The following is an 18065-nucleotide window of genomic DNA, read 5'->3' as shown; positions in this document are numbered from 1 at the left end:
CAATGCTTACAAATGTTATCAGTTGCACCCCACGAGAAAGTATTGGTCCTCATAATGCTTGCAATAACTTTACTCATCTTATACTTCTCTGCAGCGAAGACACTGCATGTTATTGGTTGGTTGACGTATATTTCAAAAAACAAACAAAGGACATACACAAAACAAGAAAAAACATTCACAGTGAAAGCCTTGTGTAGCTCTCTGCCGCAAGAGATCTGAAAAGTATTTGAGATTTAATAATAATTAAAGTTGGATTGATCCGAAATGAAGAGGTTACCTCTTCACTTGACATCAAATGATGGAACATTGGCCGTCGGCGCTGGTGTGTTAGGGGTCACCAGCCTTGAGGCTCTTGTTCCCGCAGTCGTGGCCCTTGAACCCTTTCCCGTAGTCGTAGCAGCTAATTTGGCCAGCCAATCGGAGGATCCGCCTTGCTCAAAGTTCTTGTTCAAATCGAATAGATTCACCACCGATACTCGCTGTAGTATTTTGTCAAAGGAATAACACTTTATGCCCCTGTTCTCAAGGTGCCTTTGAAAAAACATGAAAATGATATTACCTCTAGTTGAGTAGAAATGCTGACTACTCTGATTACTAGGGCAAGCTTTTGTTGCAGTTAAATCTGCGGAAAGTTGCATTTATTTATTTATTTTTGACAAAAGTTGCACTAGAAGACTGCATTTTGCTCGGTTGACCAAAAAAAAGGTCAATTTACCGGCTCAGCTCCCGAAATACCCGTACTTCGGTGCTGATTCACGGTGTTTCAGTCGAATTTGGCCGTGTATTTCACCAAAACCGAAAATACTTTCATGAAAAATCGAAAAAGTTGCAAAATGTTGCAAAGAGTTACATGATAAGAATGGACAAAAGTTGCACTATAAGATTCCTTTAAACAGCTTAAAACAGCATCTACATATCTTACGAGTATTTAGGAAGCTGCCAGAAGCTGTAAAAAAAAGTTGCAAAAACTTGCCCTACTGATTACCTCCGGTTATATTGGGCGTTAATACTATTGAGATCAGTAGCCCAATGTAGATGTGACGTTGATAGACCAGACGTTTCAACATCCCATCTGTTCATTACATCGTACTGTACATAGTCTGTCTTGATGGATGAAAACACTAGCACCGCTGATAATACATTAGATTCTGGGTGAAGTAAAACTCCAACTAAAATTTCAAGCCTAATCATGAAGGATACAGCTTTTTCTGGCAGAGGTGGTAACTGGAATATGGAAGGCGGCTGTGATAGTCTCAGGTATCCCGATGTTCCCGTGGGGTGGAAGTACATGTGTGCTCTTGGGTTGTAAACGTTTCCGCTCTTGGATGGCATGAATACTGCGGGCAAGCTGACGTCTTGCAGTGGCCCTCGTAAAGTATTGTTTGCTCTTTGTAATCTGTGAGGTGGAAGTATGTGTAACATGGATTGTTGGATTTTGTGCAATTTGATAAATTATACTTGTATTGCGATGCAAGCTTCTTCTCGATATTATTGGCTATTTGTCTCCTGACGCGTCCTTCTAGTTGCTGGCGCTTTTCAAACATCTCATCGGTTAGCATCTTCATTCTTACCCATACCTGGTTTATAAAAGATATTACAGTGCTTGTATTTACAGCGTAATAAGTATTTGCAAACTTACGTTCTTTGGTAGATGCGCCCCCCAGTCAGGTAATGTGGTCCTAAATCGCTTCTTTGGTGACGATATGACTTCTTGACGCATGTCAGCAGCTGTGAATCGATTGGTTTTTAGGATAAAAAGAAACACAATTTTTCTGATATAAATGATTCCTCCACGGTATTGAAACGATATGCTCCATTTTGGATGTTGGCCAATGTAACATTATTAGTGGTGGTTCATCGTGATGAATTTGACCTCTTTTGAAACCAATACTATTTCAAGTGAAGGTAAGGCCGAAAGTAGATCAAACATTCACAATCAGTAATCTTGCATCCTTACAATAATCCTAGTCTCATGTCATAGCAGCACAGATACTTGCCTTCATGCATGTGACCCATTTCATTGATGTCATCGTCTGTCATCATCATTTCGAGAGGGACGCCGGAAGCTTGAACTTGGCTCTTGAAATAAAGCGTACAGGCTCAGCGAAAGCCATTTTTATGTTGAAATCAAGTATACTTGTATCCTCTGTAATTCTGATTGTCTTCTTTCTTCCATCTGTATCATGAGCTCCTGCATTTTCATCTCATATTCAGCGTGGATGTTTCTGAGCTCTTTATCGTGCTGTTCTTGGATGGCTTCAAGCTCTTCTTGGGAAATCAGGCACTAGACACAACAAAAGCGTCTTCATGCCATAAATGTCTCGCATTTATAGAGGAGATGGATTATCTCAAGAGGCATTTTTGCCCAATTTGGTTATATTTCAAAGAAATGAATACAGGCTATTGTTGTGAAATAGAACAACAAGGTAAATGATGCTTGAGTGAAACTGAATAATATTGTCACATCGAATGTAACTCTGATAAATATTTCATGTTGAGATTTACTTGGTTTGTGTTGTATAAACTGATCATAAATTTGTGTTGACTTGGTAATATTACATCATAAATATAATATTCTTGCCAAATTTCGAATCTTAATCTTCATTCTTTTATTGCTTACTGACATTCGCTCTTGATTAGAGTTAAGAAAGTGGAATCATTTTAGCAACGTGCCGATATGGTTCAGTGCAGAATTTGGCATGAAATGAGAGTATTAAAATAGTTACCGATTTTCGAGAAGTAGTTGAAGAAGCAAAAGACATAGCAGACGTGCACGCTTCTTGATATTCCTTTGTTAACATCCCTACTAATTCTTCTTTTGGGATTTCCTCGATATCAACTCCTTCAGAAAAAGTACGAATTGTGTAAATATCATATCACATGGGATTTGCGCATCCAAATATCAATGTAGCAGTAGTATAAATAAAGCATGGATCAATTTTGTTAATTGAGGTCAGAAACAAGTGTCAGATGTATAGGACAGGAAACCATCAAATGTTGCTGTTATGTGGCTTAGGAATGCTAGTAAGCCATAAGGTGGATGCTAAATATATAGATTATTACTAGGGCAAGTTTTTGCAACTTTTTTTACAGCTTCCGGCAGCTTCCTAAATACTTGAAAGTTATGTAGAATGCTGTTTTAAGCTGTTTGAAGGAATCTTATAGTGCAACTTTTGTCTATTTTTTTCATGCAATTTTTTCGATTTTTCATTAAAGCTTATTCGATTTTTCATGCAATCAACCTACTGGAAATATTTGGTAGTATATTTAAATAGATCGGTCACTGTTTTTATGAGAATTTTGGTGAAATACACGGCCAAATTCGACTGAAATAACGCTCTAACGGGTATTTCGGGAGCTGAGCCGTAAAGTTGACGTTTTTTTAGTCAACGAATGGAGAACGTGGATGGAAAACTGTATTTCGGGAGTGGAACTGGGAAGTTGACCTTTAATTTTTTTTTTAGTCAACCGACCAAAATGTGGCTATTTAATGCAACTTTTGTGAAAAAATAAATGTAACTTTCCACGGATTTAACTGCAACAAAAACTTGCCCTAATTATTACTCTTGGCCATTTCGGAACCGTTTCATCTGTTCATTACATCACATTGTATATTGCATCTTGAGTGGATGAAAATAATAGAACCGCCGATTGTATTGTGGTATATATCAGTATCGTTTTATTAATATTTTCATCATTTCAAAACACCACAAAACTGCGATACAATGAAAAGATAGCAAGGTGTCGAAACGACTTGGAGTAGTCTTAGAAATCAGACACCCACCTTGGCCTAGGCAAAGTAACAGGCATGCACGCACACTGAATGAAAAGTAAAGTAGAGAATATTAAAGGCAAGCGACAAAATGAGATGGCAAGTGGCGGAAGGCGAGATCGATACCGGTATGTTAGGTCGTGATCTGGTAATCCTGACGGCTGACTAGTATATACCATATCTATTTCGAAAAGAACTAACATGAAAAAAGTGGCAACAATACATGAAATCCCAGAGGACCATCAGAAATGCTCACACCGACCTGCAACGTCCATGATGAGCTCTCGTATGCTTTCTGTACCAGTTTCCTTAGTTGTCCTCTTTTTTAGTTCCTTTTTACTAATATAAAATTTGATTGGCAATTTTCCTACTTCCGAATCTGCAAGGCAAATTTTCCAGCAATCAAATATACAATTGTCAGATCATATAATATCAATCTAAATCTTTATTACTGTAGACCAAATAGAGATATTCTAGTATCGTACAAGCTGGAGCACGAATTTTCAAGTCATGTGAAAGCTACTTCAACATGGATTGTGCAAAAAATTACTCAAGCAACGAGCTTCTGTCTTGATTATCCAACATACCAACCATATCTGATTAGTGAGACATTGATTTGTGCCAGCTTTGTACACTGAACTTTAATGTATTTTATTGCCACCACTTGTACAGTCTGAAGCACTTTATCATTTTACGCCTTCCTGACAATCTTGTCATGTTTTGAGTGAGAGAGCAAATATTGTGAGTGAAACTATTCCGTTACTGATCACTTAATATATTTAGATCTTTGAAATCCAGCCTATCGACTGACCTGCTTTCAATCCTTGTAATTTTAACATGAAGAGCCCGGCTTCGCTTTGATCGTTGTCTGAAGGCTCTGCGTTATCGTCTGAAGGCTCTGTGTTATCGTACTCCACTGGCAATTCCTGAACAAAAATCTTACTCCTGAAGTTGTGCCATCAAAGCACGAGAGAGACGACTTACATCAACATTAATGTCAGATATTGGAATGACCGACGCCGAAATGGGCTTTTTCTCTTCTCCTTGTAGAACATTGATTTTAAGCTGTCAGTAAGTGATAAAATCAATGTCCAGTGAATTGTAAATGTTCAGTATTATACCCTTACCATTTCTTCCATATTATCCGGAACAGGAAAGAATATTTCTTGGTATGCCGACTGACGGAATATGGGGTTGTCTGATAATTGTGTGGTTGTGTTACCTAGTCCTTCTTCAGAAGAGCTTCTCTTTTTTAATATGCTGCTTGGATTGGTAGTTGGTGTTTTCGGAGGAACTGGCGCTTCAAAATAACGACAAAAATGATATGCTGTCAGCGAGGCAATGGCGAGGAGTTTAGTACGGCAACCATAGTCATGTATCCCTTTATTTTATTGTATTTCCAAACGTTAATGATCTGATACTATAGGTACTCAAGTCATTTGTGGAAGTCATGGCGATAAAAAGTGATAAATACTTACTGGTGACCTCTTGTTTATCAGCAAATCCTATGGATTTCCTTCTATTTGCTTTTGAAGTGGGTTTTGATTGAGTCGCCTCTGAAATTCATGGTACAAACAGAATCTGATTTCATTGGAAATATACTATAAGAAATTTTTACCTTCCGTCTCAGTCACTTCTTTTTCAGCAGTATCTTCAACTGCGGCCACGGGTTCTGGTAATGGGCCAGTCGATTCCGATTTTCCAGCCAATTTCAAGGAGCAATTAAATATTTGTTCTTCACCTAACATTTTGTAAATGATGAAATATGACTCCGTTCAAAACGAATTTTTCTTTACCTTCAACATCTAACGGCTTAAAAATTCTGACGGCCAAAAATGTTTCGTACTCGGGTTCCTCTGTCCATACAGCGGCATCCTTCATTTCCGGTTTGACTACAATTGGAGCTCGTTGGACTTCATGCATTGGTCCAAAACTGACACCTTGTCTCTTGGGCTGAAAACATATTCCTTATAAAATCTCTATGCAATCTCGTGGTGATTGTAATAACCACAGTAAAATTATTTATTTGAAAATGGTACATAATACAAAGGTATGAACTGCTGCCAAGATCTTATTTTATATTAGAGGTATTCTCGAATAATAAGTCATCTGTGATCTAAGTGATCTGCATCTTGGTTTGATACAATGAGATTGATAGATTGGAGTCATTTCGCCTTCGAACAGTGTTATAAGGAACCGAAAACAGACATTGGTCAACATATTATTTAATAATAAAAGAAGTACATGTAGAATATTAGGCATACAGACGGAATGAAAAATATCGGAAGAAAGCATAAAGCGGACAAGTGATGAAACAGTACGCGAAATCAGTACGCCAAATCGAGATCTAGTAATCTGACAACCACATTCCGAATTTTTCGTAGCACAAAAATAACACCCTAACCTTGATATGAATATCAGGCGACATATCGTGATCATAACTTTCAGTGACCTCGGAAGGCACACCCTCCGCATCGCTGCCAAGATCAGATCCACCATGATGACTCGCTGACAACGCAAAGACAGTACGATTAAGAACACTCAACGATACATTCGAGATCAGAAAATGCTCACCGGTATCTTCTTGTGGAGGGGATGCTGTGATGACGGACATCATGAATTTAGTTTTATCAACTGGCGGTTCCTCTTCGACTTCGTCTTCTTCTGTAACGACATAAACAGGGATAAGGTAGGTGTTGGATGTTTAACACCAAAGTGTAGAGGCCGAAGATATATCTATCAGCCGATATCTGCTTCTGTAGAAATATCGACATCTTTGATACTTATCATCCTGCCCAATGATGACATCACTACCACGATTGTGTCAAGTGAGAGCGTTCCCAGTACTTTTGAATTGATTTAAGACGAAAGCACGAATTGCGTTTCTTGAACTTGCAAGTACCCCTGCGGCACTGGAAGTAATAGTTTCTCATACAGTTCTAGTTTTATTGTATTGCATTGTCAAAACATTAAAAATTATTATATGGAATTGTATTTTCATATTCAGAGGTGGTCAGTAACGAAATACTTCTACTTTTTCAAAGTAGTCAAGTAGGTTTTGCCTACATACACCACTTGCTCAAGTTGTTGATTTCAAACTATTCCTACTTCACAATTTACAGTATTTCAGGCACAACTAAGTGTAGAATACTTGGAAATTCATACTTATCTTGCACTTGAGCTGAAATTTATGAAGTTACTTCTACTTCTACTTGAGTACCATCGATTACTACTGTGATCACCAAATGTTTACTGACAAGCAAGCATACGATACCCTTGTCACTTTCGTCTTCATCATCATCGTCAAAGCCCTCAAGTCCGTCAGGTATAACCCTGGAACGAAAAATGTTATTGACGTTGGTCTTACATACTTTGCTGAATGCTCATCTGCAAGTTTCTAAGGACACCAGAGGTGTAGTGACTCATTATAGTCACGTAAAATAGCTCTGGTGTTACCAAACGCCAACCGATCACATGAAGTAGTCATTACCACACATGCCAATAGTACTTATGGAAAGTTTAGAGAGTACTCAATCCAAATATAACCTTACACAGCGGTTATTAAACAATTCACGTCTTAACTTGTATTTGAAAATAACTTGTGAATATGTGACAAATTTTCTACAGAGAAGTACCATGATAGCCGTGAAAAAATACCACTCAAACTCGAGAATTACACGTAATCATTAGAAGAACGAGCTAAAATCACTTTATGTTTGAAGACTAGGATGCTCAAGTTAGTTGTTTTAGATATCACTAAGGAGCGAATCGCATTAAATTGGCTAGTCACTACAATCAGCTTTACCTAATCCAGTCACTGACTTATATCAATTGCCACAATTTCGTAACTGAAATGTCTGGAGCATGTTGACCAATGGTGGTGTTTCAGGTGTAAAAAGATTTGACTTAATCCGCGAAACATATTTCTATTGGATGGAGAAGCGATGTAAAAACATTAATCTACACGCATCATCGTGAGTGTAGCATATCAAGATCAACGATGTCACAATGCTGTTGACATTACTTCAAGGTTTAATGTCACAGATGAATGATGTATACTCAGTAGTCAGTACATACCCATCTTGTACCTTCTTCTTGAATGCCTCTATCATAAATTTCCATCGCCGCCCATGAGACTTGGCTGCTGAAACCTAATCATAATTGTGGGACTGCGGTCACATGAAATCATGAAATTCAACCGAGTCTTTACCCTGGAAAAAACTTTCTCCCAATTGTTGACGATTCTTTCGCGTTCCATCCTTCTCGCGGCGGAATCCACCATTTGTAACTTTCTGATCGCGAGATTGAGTTGGCGTTGTTTGCTTTCATAATCTGTACCGACGACAGAAAATATTAGGGTATTCGTAAGGTAAAAGAGTCAATCGAAGCAACCTGTGTGAAGTTTTTTCAGCTGTTCGCTTTTCTGTTCCCAAGGCACTGAATACACGCTGACCAGACGTGTGAGTTCGCGGACGGGAGTGTGCAAGTCAGTAATGCTGAAGAGGAAAACATATATTATGGAGTCCACTTCAATGAATAATTCACTCCAGTAAAATATAGAACTCCTCTATATATACCTGATTCACTCATGGTGTCAGGTCTGTATAACAATTCACTAACTGGGCTGTAATTGATTTGATGATTTTGTATCCCTGTTATCATCTCTTCATCGGTTCACTGTTGAATATTTCTCGTATTTTTATGATAGCACAACAAGCTTTCACTGATTCATCACTAATATGGTGATTCTTAACTTTTTTCATGTCATTACCTCCTCCCCAGATAAAAAACATCAAATACAATTGGGCTTTTTTCAAAACTAATCAGCTGCTGCCAGCGGTTAATAGATTAAAATTATCATGCAATAATTTGCATTCGACTTTAAGCTTAAAGTACAATTGTGGGTGAAACTGATTCTGTTCTGATTCTTTCCAAAAAAGGATAGCATCTTCGTTCACACTGACTTCCCTCATGAATCCTGTTTTTTAGGTACGCTTCCATGTATTCCTGAGTCAGTACTATACAGCAAATAGCACAGTGGTTTTCAACCCTCTTCCTGATTCAAATTTAGAATAGTTTTTTTTGTAGGTGCTAGATGCACGGGTACTGAATTAAAAAATATGTCTTTTAACGAATTTAAATATCATTATAAAAAGCAGCTCTTGCAATCATAACCTAATGGATACTGTTTAGTTTCTTCATTCTCATACCATTGAGTTTGGTACCGTTTGTATTGTTATTTTACCAGCTGTTTAGTTACTTGTTATTATATAGCTAGATTGACAGCAGTGATATGCCAAATCATTAATTATAGATATACATATATGGGATATATTAATTGGTATTGCATGTTGGCCTATATATGACTGTCTGTTTAATGTATGAGGTGACCAGCAGACTTGAAGACCTGAAGGTCGTATCGCTGGCCACCATTTCACAGCATTACTTTCTTACACCTGAAAATAAACTTCTGTCTTCTGTCTGTCTGTCTGTGACCCATATTACAAGTGACTGGATATGGACAGCTCGGTGGAAGGTGCACCTTTATGTAACACGATATTCTTATTAGTTGCAGTCACAAAACTAGTTCCTGGATTACTAATAAATAAACTCGAGCAATTCTCGGAATCAGTATAACCCTTTTGAAAATGAAGTGCCAGAAACTCGAAGCAGACTAAAAATAATTCTCAGCATATGAATTGAATTTGGTTTAATCCCCTCCAAAAAATGCCAAATTACCTAATAGGGCAGGGGTTATGAAACAGTGGGCCAAAGAGATCGAAATTGCAGAGTTCGTGAAATCTAGTTATGTTTGTTATGTTACTCGCTCAAAAAAATATTCATAATCGAATTATACGTGGGCTACATAAAGCTTTTCATCCGACTCTGAAGAGACGTAGTGGCACGTATAGAGTCACAATGTACAAGTTGAATATGGGACGGTTAAACGGCAATTTTTGTCACAAGCTATGACAACCTATGACTAACAGCAACAAAAATAATTTCGTTCATATAATAACTGGAAGTTTATGCTGAAGTAACCAAGTAAGGCATGGTCATAGGTCGCATGAAGCTGAAAAGGATGTGCATTTAACTCTGGCTGCTGATGTAGATTTACAGTACCTCGGCAGGTCGTATTATTGTAACATAAAAATAGCCATAATTGCAATTTATTATCAAGTATCAACTTCCTGTGGAAGCATACGGCACTACTGCAACGAATTCTATTGGATGAGGATTTAGTGCAGCATTTTAATCTTTGGAGTCGGTTTAAAATGTCGGCCTTCAAATCATTGTAACTAATGTAAGATTCACTTGAATTGATTGTATCATTGGATTGAATGTTCTGACATCGCAACTTTAGTAAGTACAGGACATACTATGTACATTGTACATTGTACACAGCTTGCATATTAAAAAATTATTTCTCCACTTCTCTGTAGCACCGGTATCTCATTCACCAAAGAATGGATTGAAGCTGGTCCAGAATAGTTATATTATAGGCTTACCATACGTCCTCTTTTAAGAGGATTTGTCCTCTTTTTTGACTTTTTTGAAAGTGTCCTCGGAGGACGCCCTTTTGTCCTCTTTTTTGAAAATTTAGGCAGATTTAGAGCAAATTGCGAGTGATATGACGCATATTAGCACAGAAGTGAAGCTCCGGCGGGTATTTCGGAGTGAATAACGGTGATTTTAGCTCTGAGCGAAAAGATGACCTTTTTTTTCACAAAGTGGGAAAAATTAACCGGTTTTTCAGAATTTTACTCCAGTTTTGCAAGCTGCAAATTTCTGATAAAGTGTCCTCTTTTTTGATTTCCAAAATATGGTAAGCCTATTATATTATTACTCACAATAGTGGAACTAAAACCCCAATCACCCAGTGGATGCGGTGATTAGATCATTGGACTTCGCGGTCTGAGTGGATCAACTGACGGCCATAATGTGCACCAGAGTTATACAATGTACCAGTGCTGTAACTGCTGCACTCCAAACGCCCATTTGAGGGAGCTTGAGGGGGCCCAAAAGTATTTCGTCGTTGGGTCGCTTGTTGGAGAGTTACCGTATTCAACTTTAACTGGGTAAAACAGGGTCATAAAGTCTTGGAAAAATTGACGATACATTCTGAGAATCATGCAGCTCTCATCCTCTCTCACACGGCCCCTTAGAGATCGTACAATTTTCAATATTCATCCTCTGGCCTTGGTAGGATATGACCTTGTCCATATTCTACATTCGTTATCTTCTGCAGTCTTCCTAGCTGATCATACTATATCTGTTAAAATCAATAAACAATAATGAATTGCAATTTTTTACTTATGAAATCTTGTCTTTCATATTGTAATGTTTCTAATTAGTGTATTTTCGCATTTCTCACAATGCCCATATCTGAAATAATTCTCATCTAATCTCATCTCACTTCAAAACTCTGACATACAGTAATAAAAATTCTGAAACTCAACTGAAGGATTTAACCCCACGATATTCTAACTTAGTTTCTGTTTGAGTAATAAGATCTTAACAAGTCATGTCAATGTCAATACCTCTTCCTGAAAATATCTATTATCAAGGTGATGCAATTGTACAGTGTACATACCTTCTATATAGCTTTCCAGTTATTAAAACTAGAGACGCGAGTAAACTAGGTGGTAAGTCGTGAACGAGTAATTCATCTTTGAGCTCGAGTAAGCCGTTAAAAGCAGAGTCGACAAGCGATAAAGCCCCATTCACTCCTGCAACATATACGGTAATGATGACGGTTGAAACATGACAAAATATATTGAGCCGAGACGCATACCATCACAAAGACAGTCGAACTTGTTCTGCTCTTCTAATTCTTTTTGCAATCTCGCAGCGCGTAATTGTGCCTCTTCTGCGGTCATTTGATCATCATTCGAGTCATCTTCTTCGTCCGAGAGATCAAGTTGCCTCGCAGCCTTACGAGGCATTTTATTAATTTATTTTATGGCCCAAATCTACGAAAAACATCACATTTGATCGGAGGTCAACAACACATTATTCGATCCAGTCAAGTCAATAGTATACTAGGATAAAACGTCAAACATATGACACTTTGTATACATATATTGATATATACCTGAAAGCACATACAATTTGAAAGAATGATATGTTGATCATTGAAAGGAATTGTACAGTACAGTCCGTTACATGGCTCAGTCTTAGAATACAGGAAGATAAACTACAACTGTTTGTGCAACATCTAACGCTTAATTTTTAAAATGTTGCAATTAGATACCTCGACATTGAAATGGAAAGTTGTTTATTATATATCAGATACCGGGTATTACCAAAAGACCCTAATGTTGCTGTTTACCAGAAAATTTGAGTTCGATTGAAATCTTCTTGCTTTGCAGTACCAAAGTTTCTGACATTTATGGATATCGATGTTATTAAAACTCCATGTTTTCTGATGTATAAACTGTGACATCTGTAATGAGCTACTTGTGAACTTCTTGGACCCCAATGAAATCGATTAGTCACAAAAATTGTGGTACCTACTTTGGTGACAGAGTAAATATTACGCTAAAATTATACCTATCCTAAGAAATAGAAAATCTTGTTGGTGAATCACAGAAGTGCTTTGAATGCATTTTAAATGTATGCGATTAGTAGAAATCACTGGTACCAGGCTCTCACACTTCACTCTATTAATAAGAGACCAGCGATATATAAAACTAGAGTTCTATATATCCCCGAGAGAAACCAAATCAATTCCCTACAATTACAATGCTAAAAACTCCAGGTCAGTCATCTGAACAGATTTTAATGCTCGTTTTGTAAAAAGAATAAAATTTGCGGTAAATATCATGTAGATTCAGATTGAATAAAATCCCCCATCGTGCCGACGAGAATATCCCCGGTTCGTAGCTGCACTATGGTGACTTGCGATTGCTCCGTCCACGCAGTGGGGACTCTCCTTTTTCTTACCCTCTGCCCGTTTCAATGGAGGGTATAACGGATCGTATGGAGGCGGCACTTCAACAGTTCTGTTTTTAAGAATTCTTCCGTGATCGTCAGTAATCGTTTCCCCTTGCACCAAAGTTTCATTATTTCCGCGCAAGAATTCGTTATGATGGTCGTACTTTGACTTTATGACAAAATCTAAACTGTCTCGTGGGGCTAACGGATCGGCGTGGTACACCTCTCTTCTTCCGCTGGCCAGTGTCCGCACCTGATACAATCGATTCCATGGACTCTGTTGTTGAGCAACTTCCGTTGGGTACGAAAAGGGGATTTTCTGGGTTGCTCTCTGGCCGACAAAGTTGTCGTCGTTTTGTAGTTGCGGAAATGGAAACGGGTTTCTTTTGGTCGTCATCGTGTAGCCAGCTGCAATGTACTGCTAGATACCGGGAGATGAACGCAAACTTGCAACTTCGCAAAAGCAATAATAAGCAGCTTACCCCATGTTGTCATGACAGCATCACGCACCATTGCTTAACACAAGATGTCGATAGAGACTTTTCATCAGATACATTTACATTTACATTTATAATATTATTTAGAGAGTCTTTATTTTCATCGAACCAAAATACATAACAAACGGCAGTGATGGTGGTACAGAAAATATGCGTGCACAGTATTCGGTATTAGATAGGAATGATCGATAAGACCGTGAAGGTCATCTAGTCTTATCCAGTGTTGGGATGACTCGAGTCATGACTTGACTCGAGTCAGACTCGAGTCACCTTTTTCGTATGACTTGACTTGACTCGAGTCACTTTGCTAAAATGACTTGACTTGACTTGACTCGGCGTATCAGAAATGTGGATTGACTCGTGACTCGGAGCAAAATTCACGAGTCAATTTCAAGTCATCAAGTAAAAATCACCTTATTTTGCATCTTGCATCTTGTTCAGATTGTTCCCCAAACTTTTGCGTAACCCATATGAGAGCGACCGATCATTAAATGATCGTGCGTTTTACTGAGCCCTCAATATTCTGTCACAAATATACTGACCACAAATGAAGTGATCGAAGCTACAGCTCACGTTGTCGTAAACTAGTAGTAAAGTAATTTAATAGCAAAATATATATTTGTGTTCTCTGATCTTACCTTAACCGAACCTCTTGTTTTATTGAAATTGTAATCGAATATAGTTTATACTCCACAACCATTGGCGTAGACTCGAATTGTATCATATCAATATGTATGAATGGGTACTGTATTGCATCTTCACAATTCGTTTCTCGATTCTCTATCTTGGCTGGTAACTATAAAATGAGGCTATGCAATTACTTACGTAGTTCAACAGTTCTCCGTTTATGTGAGCGATTCAGCCCCTTATTGCATTGTATATTCAACTCTATTTTCGTTCATCGGTTCAGAATCAATGACCAATCAATCTGTTATTCAGAGACCTAGCGAAAAGCAATGACGTAATCATGCTTCATACTTCTAAAAGGCAACTTGACTTGAATTTCGACTTGACTCGTGACTTGACTTGACTTGACTCGAGTCACCTCCAAAAATCGACTGACTTGACTTGACTCGAGTCACCTTCGAAACTCGATTGACTTGACTTGACTCGAGTCAAAATGTGCAATGACTCGAAATGACTCGTGACTCGAAGGTAGTGACTTGATCCCAACACTGGTCTTATCACACCAGCATCAAACAGGTACACTTGACTCTGAACAGTCTGGCTGTATAGCATGGCCTTTATAAAGGCCTTATAGCCTTTATAAACGCTATGATAATAGATTAACCATATTTTGAAAATATAAAAATAGGACACTTTTTCCAAAGTCTCCGACTTACAATTCTGGAGTAAAACACGGAAAATGGTAAATTTTCCCGGACTTTGTGGTCGGTTGACAAAAAAAGGCCAACTTCCCGGCTCAGCTCCCGAAATAGCCGCGCTGATTTACTGTGTCTCACTCGAATTTTACCCTATATTTTAACAAAATTCCCAAAAAGAGGACAAAATCTCTAAAAAGAAGACAAATCCTCTTAAAAGAGGACGTATAGTAAACCCTGACTCGGACTATGATTATATATAGGCTACTATATATAATATAAATTTATATAGACTATGATTATATATGTATATTTGGGTCAAAATCAGACATGGGGTGATTACTTCATGAATGTAATCGATTGCGATTACGATTACTTCTGAATGACGCGATTACGATTACGATTACGATTACAGCAAAATCGGGAAGTAGTCGATTACGATTACGATTACATTGGAAAAGTAATCACGATTACTCACGATTACATTTATTTTGCATCTTAGAAGCTATGTTGGAAGACAATATATGGATTGCGCTGAAAAGGCCTAATGAGATAACAAACTCCCTTTAAAAAAGATGCGTCATTTGTTTGTTACGTCATAATGTATCATTGCCCATTTTCATAGAGGTCAATTTATCGCGCCCAACGATTTGCATTCTTGCCAGGGCAATAACTGCCGCACCCCAAATTTCCCAATAAGGTGGAGAGCGAGCTCGGAGGGGACTCGAAAAGTATTTCGTAAACCAACATAAGTTATAGAGTATTTTCGAGAGATCTAATTAACTTGAAAATCCTCTCTAGATCAATGATTGCCAACCGCGGGTCCGAGAGCCGCATGTGACTCTCAGCTAGCCAACTTGCGGCTCCCCTTGACGTTGGAAAATCCAACAAAAATAATAAAAAATCAATCTATAACAAACAAAAAAATGATATTAAATAATTTCACTTGCTTTGCTTGTAATCTGGAGTTTATAATTTAGGGTGAAGACCAATTCCTTTGGTTCGAGTAGCGATTCTCTACTCAGCAACGATTTCGTTACTCAACTCACGTCAAAAAGTATGCTCACACTCAAATGCGTCTGGATCGGCACTCAAATTTAAGTCTGCTCATCACCAGACTTATTCAAGTACAGGCGGTGTTACAGCACGTTTTACAACGCTATCTCACCAGCAAACCAATGGATTATTTGACTTGATCGTTAAGTTCGACGGCCTCATTGAATGAATGCTTTTTAACCATGATGAAAATGTTTTCAAGTCCTACTGTAGTTAATGTGGCCACTGACCCTAGTAATTTACAACTTGAGTTGCTAGACATGCAGTCAGATATAAAGACATGACAATTTGTTTATGCGTCTCACAAAAGTTTTTCTTTTAGTCTGCTACGTTTGAGCCACTACAATATCTTTTGATTATATAACAAACCGGAGGTCACGAATTCAGAACATACACTATAGTAATTATAACAAGAAACCAGAGGTCATAATTATGAATTAAGTTGCCCCAGCTCTACATGTAGGTAATTGTGTGGCGAGATAGCGCAGTTGTATAATCCACGGCTGCAACACCAATGGGTTGCGGGTTCGAGTCTGAACGAGGTCGACTTCGGAATTCCTACCAAAGTGTTCGAGGTTTATCTAGGCTCCTCCTCGCCGCCTCATCCACGTAAGCGGTGACTTACAAAAAGCTTAGAAGTGGGCCGTGCTAGAGGTCGGCAGATACGGAATCGAAAATGCATGAAATCGGCCTGGTGTAAATGTCTGTGTTAGTCGACAAACACCATGATTACCTCAAACAAATAAACTCTACAGGTATATCTGACAACCGCGGGCTGAGATAGTATTAAAAATTAACAGTAATATATTGCAATTACTAAATTTCTTTACGAAATTTAGTCTTCAACTTGAGATTACCAACCTACGGGGGCCAAAGACCAACGTTTGGAGTGGGAGACGAATTGCTGTTTTGGTCCTGGTACCAGCTACAACCGACGCTAACATGATATATAAGCCCATGGCCATGGCGGTAGGTCCCAATGTTGAATAAAGAATTATGAAATGACGATAGGCGCTCGTTTCAAGTAGAGCGATATGAGAATAAGACGAAGCGAACATAAAATTCTGTCTTCAACTTGATACAGATATTGTACTGCAAGCTGCCGTTACGAGAAATGGCAAAACGGCTTGCTTATGATATATATATCACCAGCTGTTGATTATTACTGCTTCGTTGTGAAAACCACAATGTTTTATTTGACGAGTACAAAATTTCAAATCTTTGTCCGGTGTACGTACGTACTGGATAGGCCTACTGCTCGCCAAGCAGCAACGGTCAAACTGCGTTTAACTAAGCATAAGCATAACCAAACATCAACACATAAGTTACTATTTTAAACTATAGGCAGAGCGGAGATAAATTATACTGCTGCGAGGTAGTGGCGTGTGGAACGCGTTGATAACCTGATATACAGCACGGCGGGTGTTCTTACAATCAGACTAATGGACGACGTAGGTACATCGAATATCTATTTACCGTGGATACTTTTTACACAATGACGCGCAAAGCTAATAGGCTGTTTATGGCGTAATAATGAGCAGTGGCGTTTGAAAATCAGGCGTTTGTGCTATCATTAACCTGGTATAACATCTTTTCCTTGTTCACGAATGTTCAGTTTATGTCATAGTCCTTGCACAAAGTAATCGCTCTTTCACAAAGAAATCGATTAGATATGGGAAGTAGTCGATTACGATTACGATTACTTCGGAATTTTTTCCAATGTAATCGATTGCGATTACGATTACTCGAAAATGCTGTAATCGTCGTAATCGATTACGATTACTAATCACGATTACCCCATGTCTGGTCAAAATACAACAAGACTGGCCTACATTAAACTGATAACAAAACGTCGAAACGACTTGGTAACTGACTCGAGTTATCAACATGCTAAATGAGTACTTCAATTCTTTTAGGTATTTCTTTGCGCGATCTCGGTCCGTAGTAAGCCGATATAAATAAATATAGTATAGTCAGAAGTCAGAAGTTTGTCATTGCCTATTCCTGCTTGTTCGTCAAGCGCGGAATGTATCCCGGACTTGTTTCGCTCAGGGATATATAGAACATATTGAGAGTCGGAATCGATGTTTTTAAACTTTCTTGAACCGAAGTTTGTATATTAAAAATGTCTCTAACCGGGGGTAAAGTGTAAACCGACTCCGACCAGGATGGAGAGATGCTAGTTTGCGTGGACATTTAACTACCATGTTCCTAAATTTCACACTTTCAGCCTACCGGGAATATACCCAATACCGACGCTTTCAGCCGCAAGCACACACAAGCCTTCTTAATCTAAGCCTGGAGGCTTCTTATTTACTCTTCGTAAGAATTTATACCTTCGCTTTTCCGGAAATCGCCGAACATATATTCATTATCGGTATTCGACCCTATCTTCTCACGAAAACGATCTAAAATCTTCGGGAATTCGACATTCGTTGCTGCAAAGAGCCCGTACATTTCGTGTTCGTATGATCGCCGCTC

At 38.4% G+C, this 18065-nt stretch overlaps 2 protein-coding genes across 3 annotated transcripts in view; both read right to left on the bottom strand.

The window, feature by feature from the left end:
* The window catches only part of LOC145444222 (uncharacterized), a 118984-nt gene extending 106585 nt beyond the window's left edge, over positions 1-12399 (bottom strand). The window contains exons 1-23 of one of the 2 annotated variants that reach the window (XM_080322167.1): positions 11568-12399; positions 11367-11502; positions 8165-8268; positions 7983-8104; positions 7850-7923; positions 7047-7105; positions 6347-6436; positions 6177-6280; positions 5569-5725; positions 5391-5513; positions 5251-5328; positions 4900-5072; positions 4757-4837; positions 4584-4698; positions 4035-4151; positions 2727-2842; positions 2138-2284; positions 1998-2079; positions 1640-1728; positions 1459-1577; positions 1201-1396; positions 278-479; positions 110-215 (exon numbers count right to left, since the gene is read on the bottom strand). In XM_080322167.1, coding sequence (XP_080178293.1) covers positions 282-479; positions 1201-1396; positions 1459-1577; positions 1640-1728; positions 1998-2079; positions 2138-2284; positions 2727-2842; positions 4035-4151; positions 4584-4698; positions 4757-4837; positions 4900-5072; positions 5251-5328; positions 5391-5513; positions 5569-5725; positions 6177-6280; positions 6347-6436; positions 7047-7105; positions 7850-7923; positions 7983-8104; positions 8165-8268; positions 11367-11502; positions 11568-11718 — 2631 coding nt within the window. In that variant the 5' untranslated portion in view covers positions 11719-12399 and the 3' untranslated portion in view covers positions 110-215; positions 278-281. Of the gene's footprint in view, positions 1-109; positions 216-277; positions 480-1200; positions 1397-1458; positions 1578-1639; positions 1729-1987; positions 2080-2137; positions 2285-2726; positions 2843-4034; positions 4152-4583; positions 4699-4756; positions 4838-4899; positions 5073-5250; positions 5329-5390; positions 5514-5568; positions 5726-6176; positions 6281-6346; positions 6437-7046; positions 7106-7849; positions 7924-7982; positions 8105-8164; positions 8269-11366; positions 11503-11567 lie in introns of those variants that run through there. The other variant, XM_080322168.1, reaches the window with a different exon arrangement.
* A 139-nt stretch (positions 12400-12538) lies between these two features.
* LOC145444261 (protein CFAP276-like) lies at positions 12539-13188 on the bottom strand. The gene has a single exon (XM_080322213.1). The coding sequence runs from the start codon at positions 13104-13106 to the stop codon at positions 12606-12608; it is 501 nt and encodes a 166-aa protein (XP_080178339.1). The 5' UTR covers positions 13107-13188; the 3' UTR covers positions 12539-12605.
* Between the last annotated feature and the right edge of the window lie 4877 nt (positions 13189-18065).

The sequence above is a fragment of the Botryllus schlosseri genome, chromosome 8, assembly GCF_051294905.1.
Source record: "Botryllus schlosseri isolate E-star chromosome 8, Bs_hap1, whole genome shotgun sequence".
In the NCBI taxonomy this organism is placed as follows: Eukaryota; Metazoa; Chordata; class Ascidiacea; order Stolidobranchia; family Styelidae; genus Botryllus; species Botryllus schlosseri.
This window is presented reverse-complemented; position numbering and strand designations above follow the sequence as displayed.

What these genes read in the sequence shown, in the direction of transcription:
- LOC145444261 (XM_080322213.1), bottom strand. Translation starts at nt 13,106, where the DNA reads ATGACGACCAAAAGAAACCCGTTTCCATTTCCGCAACTACAAAACGAC.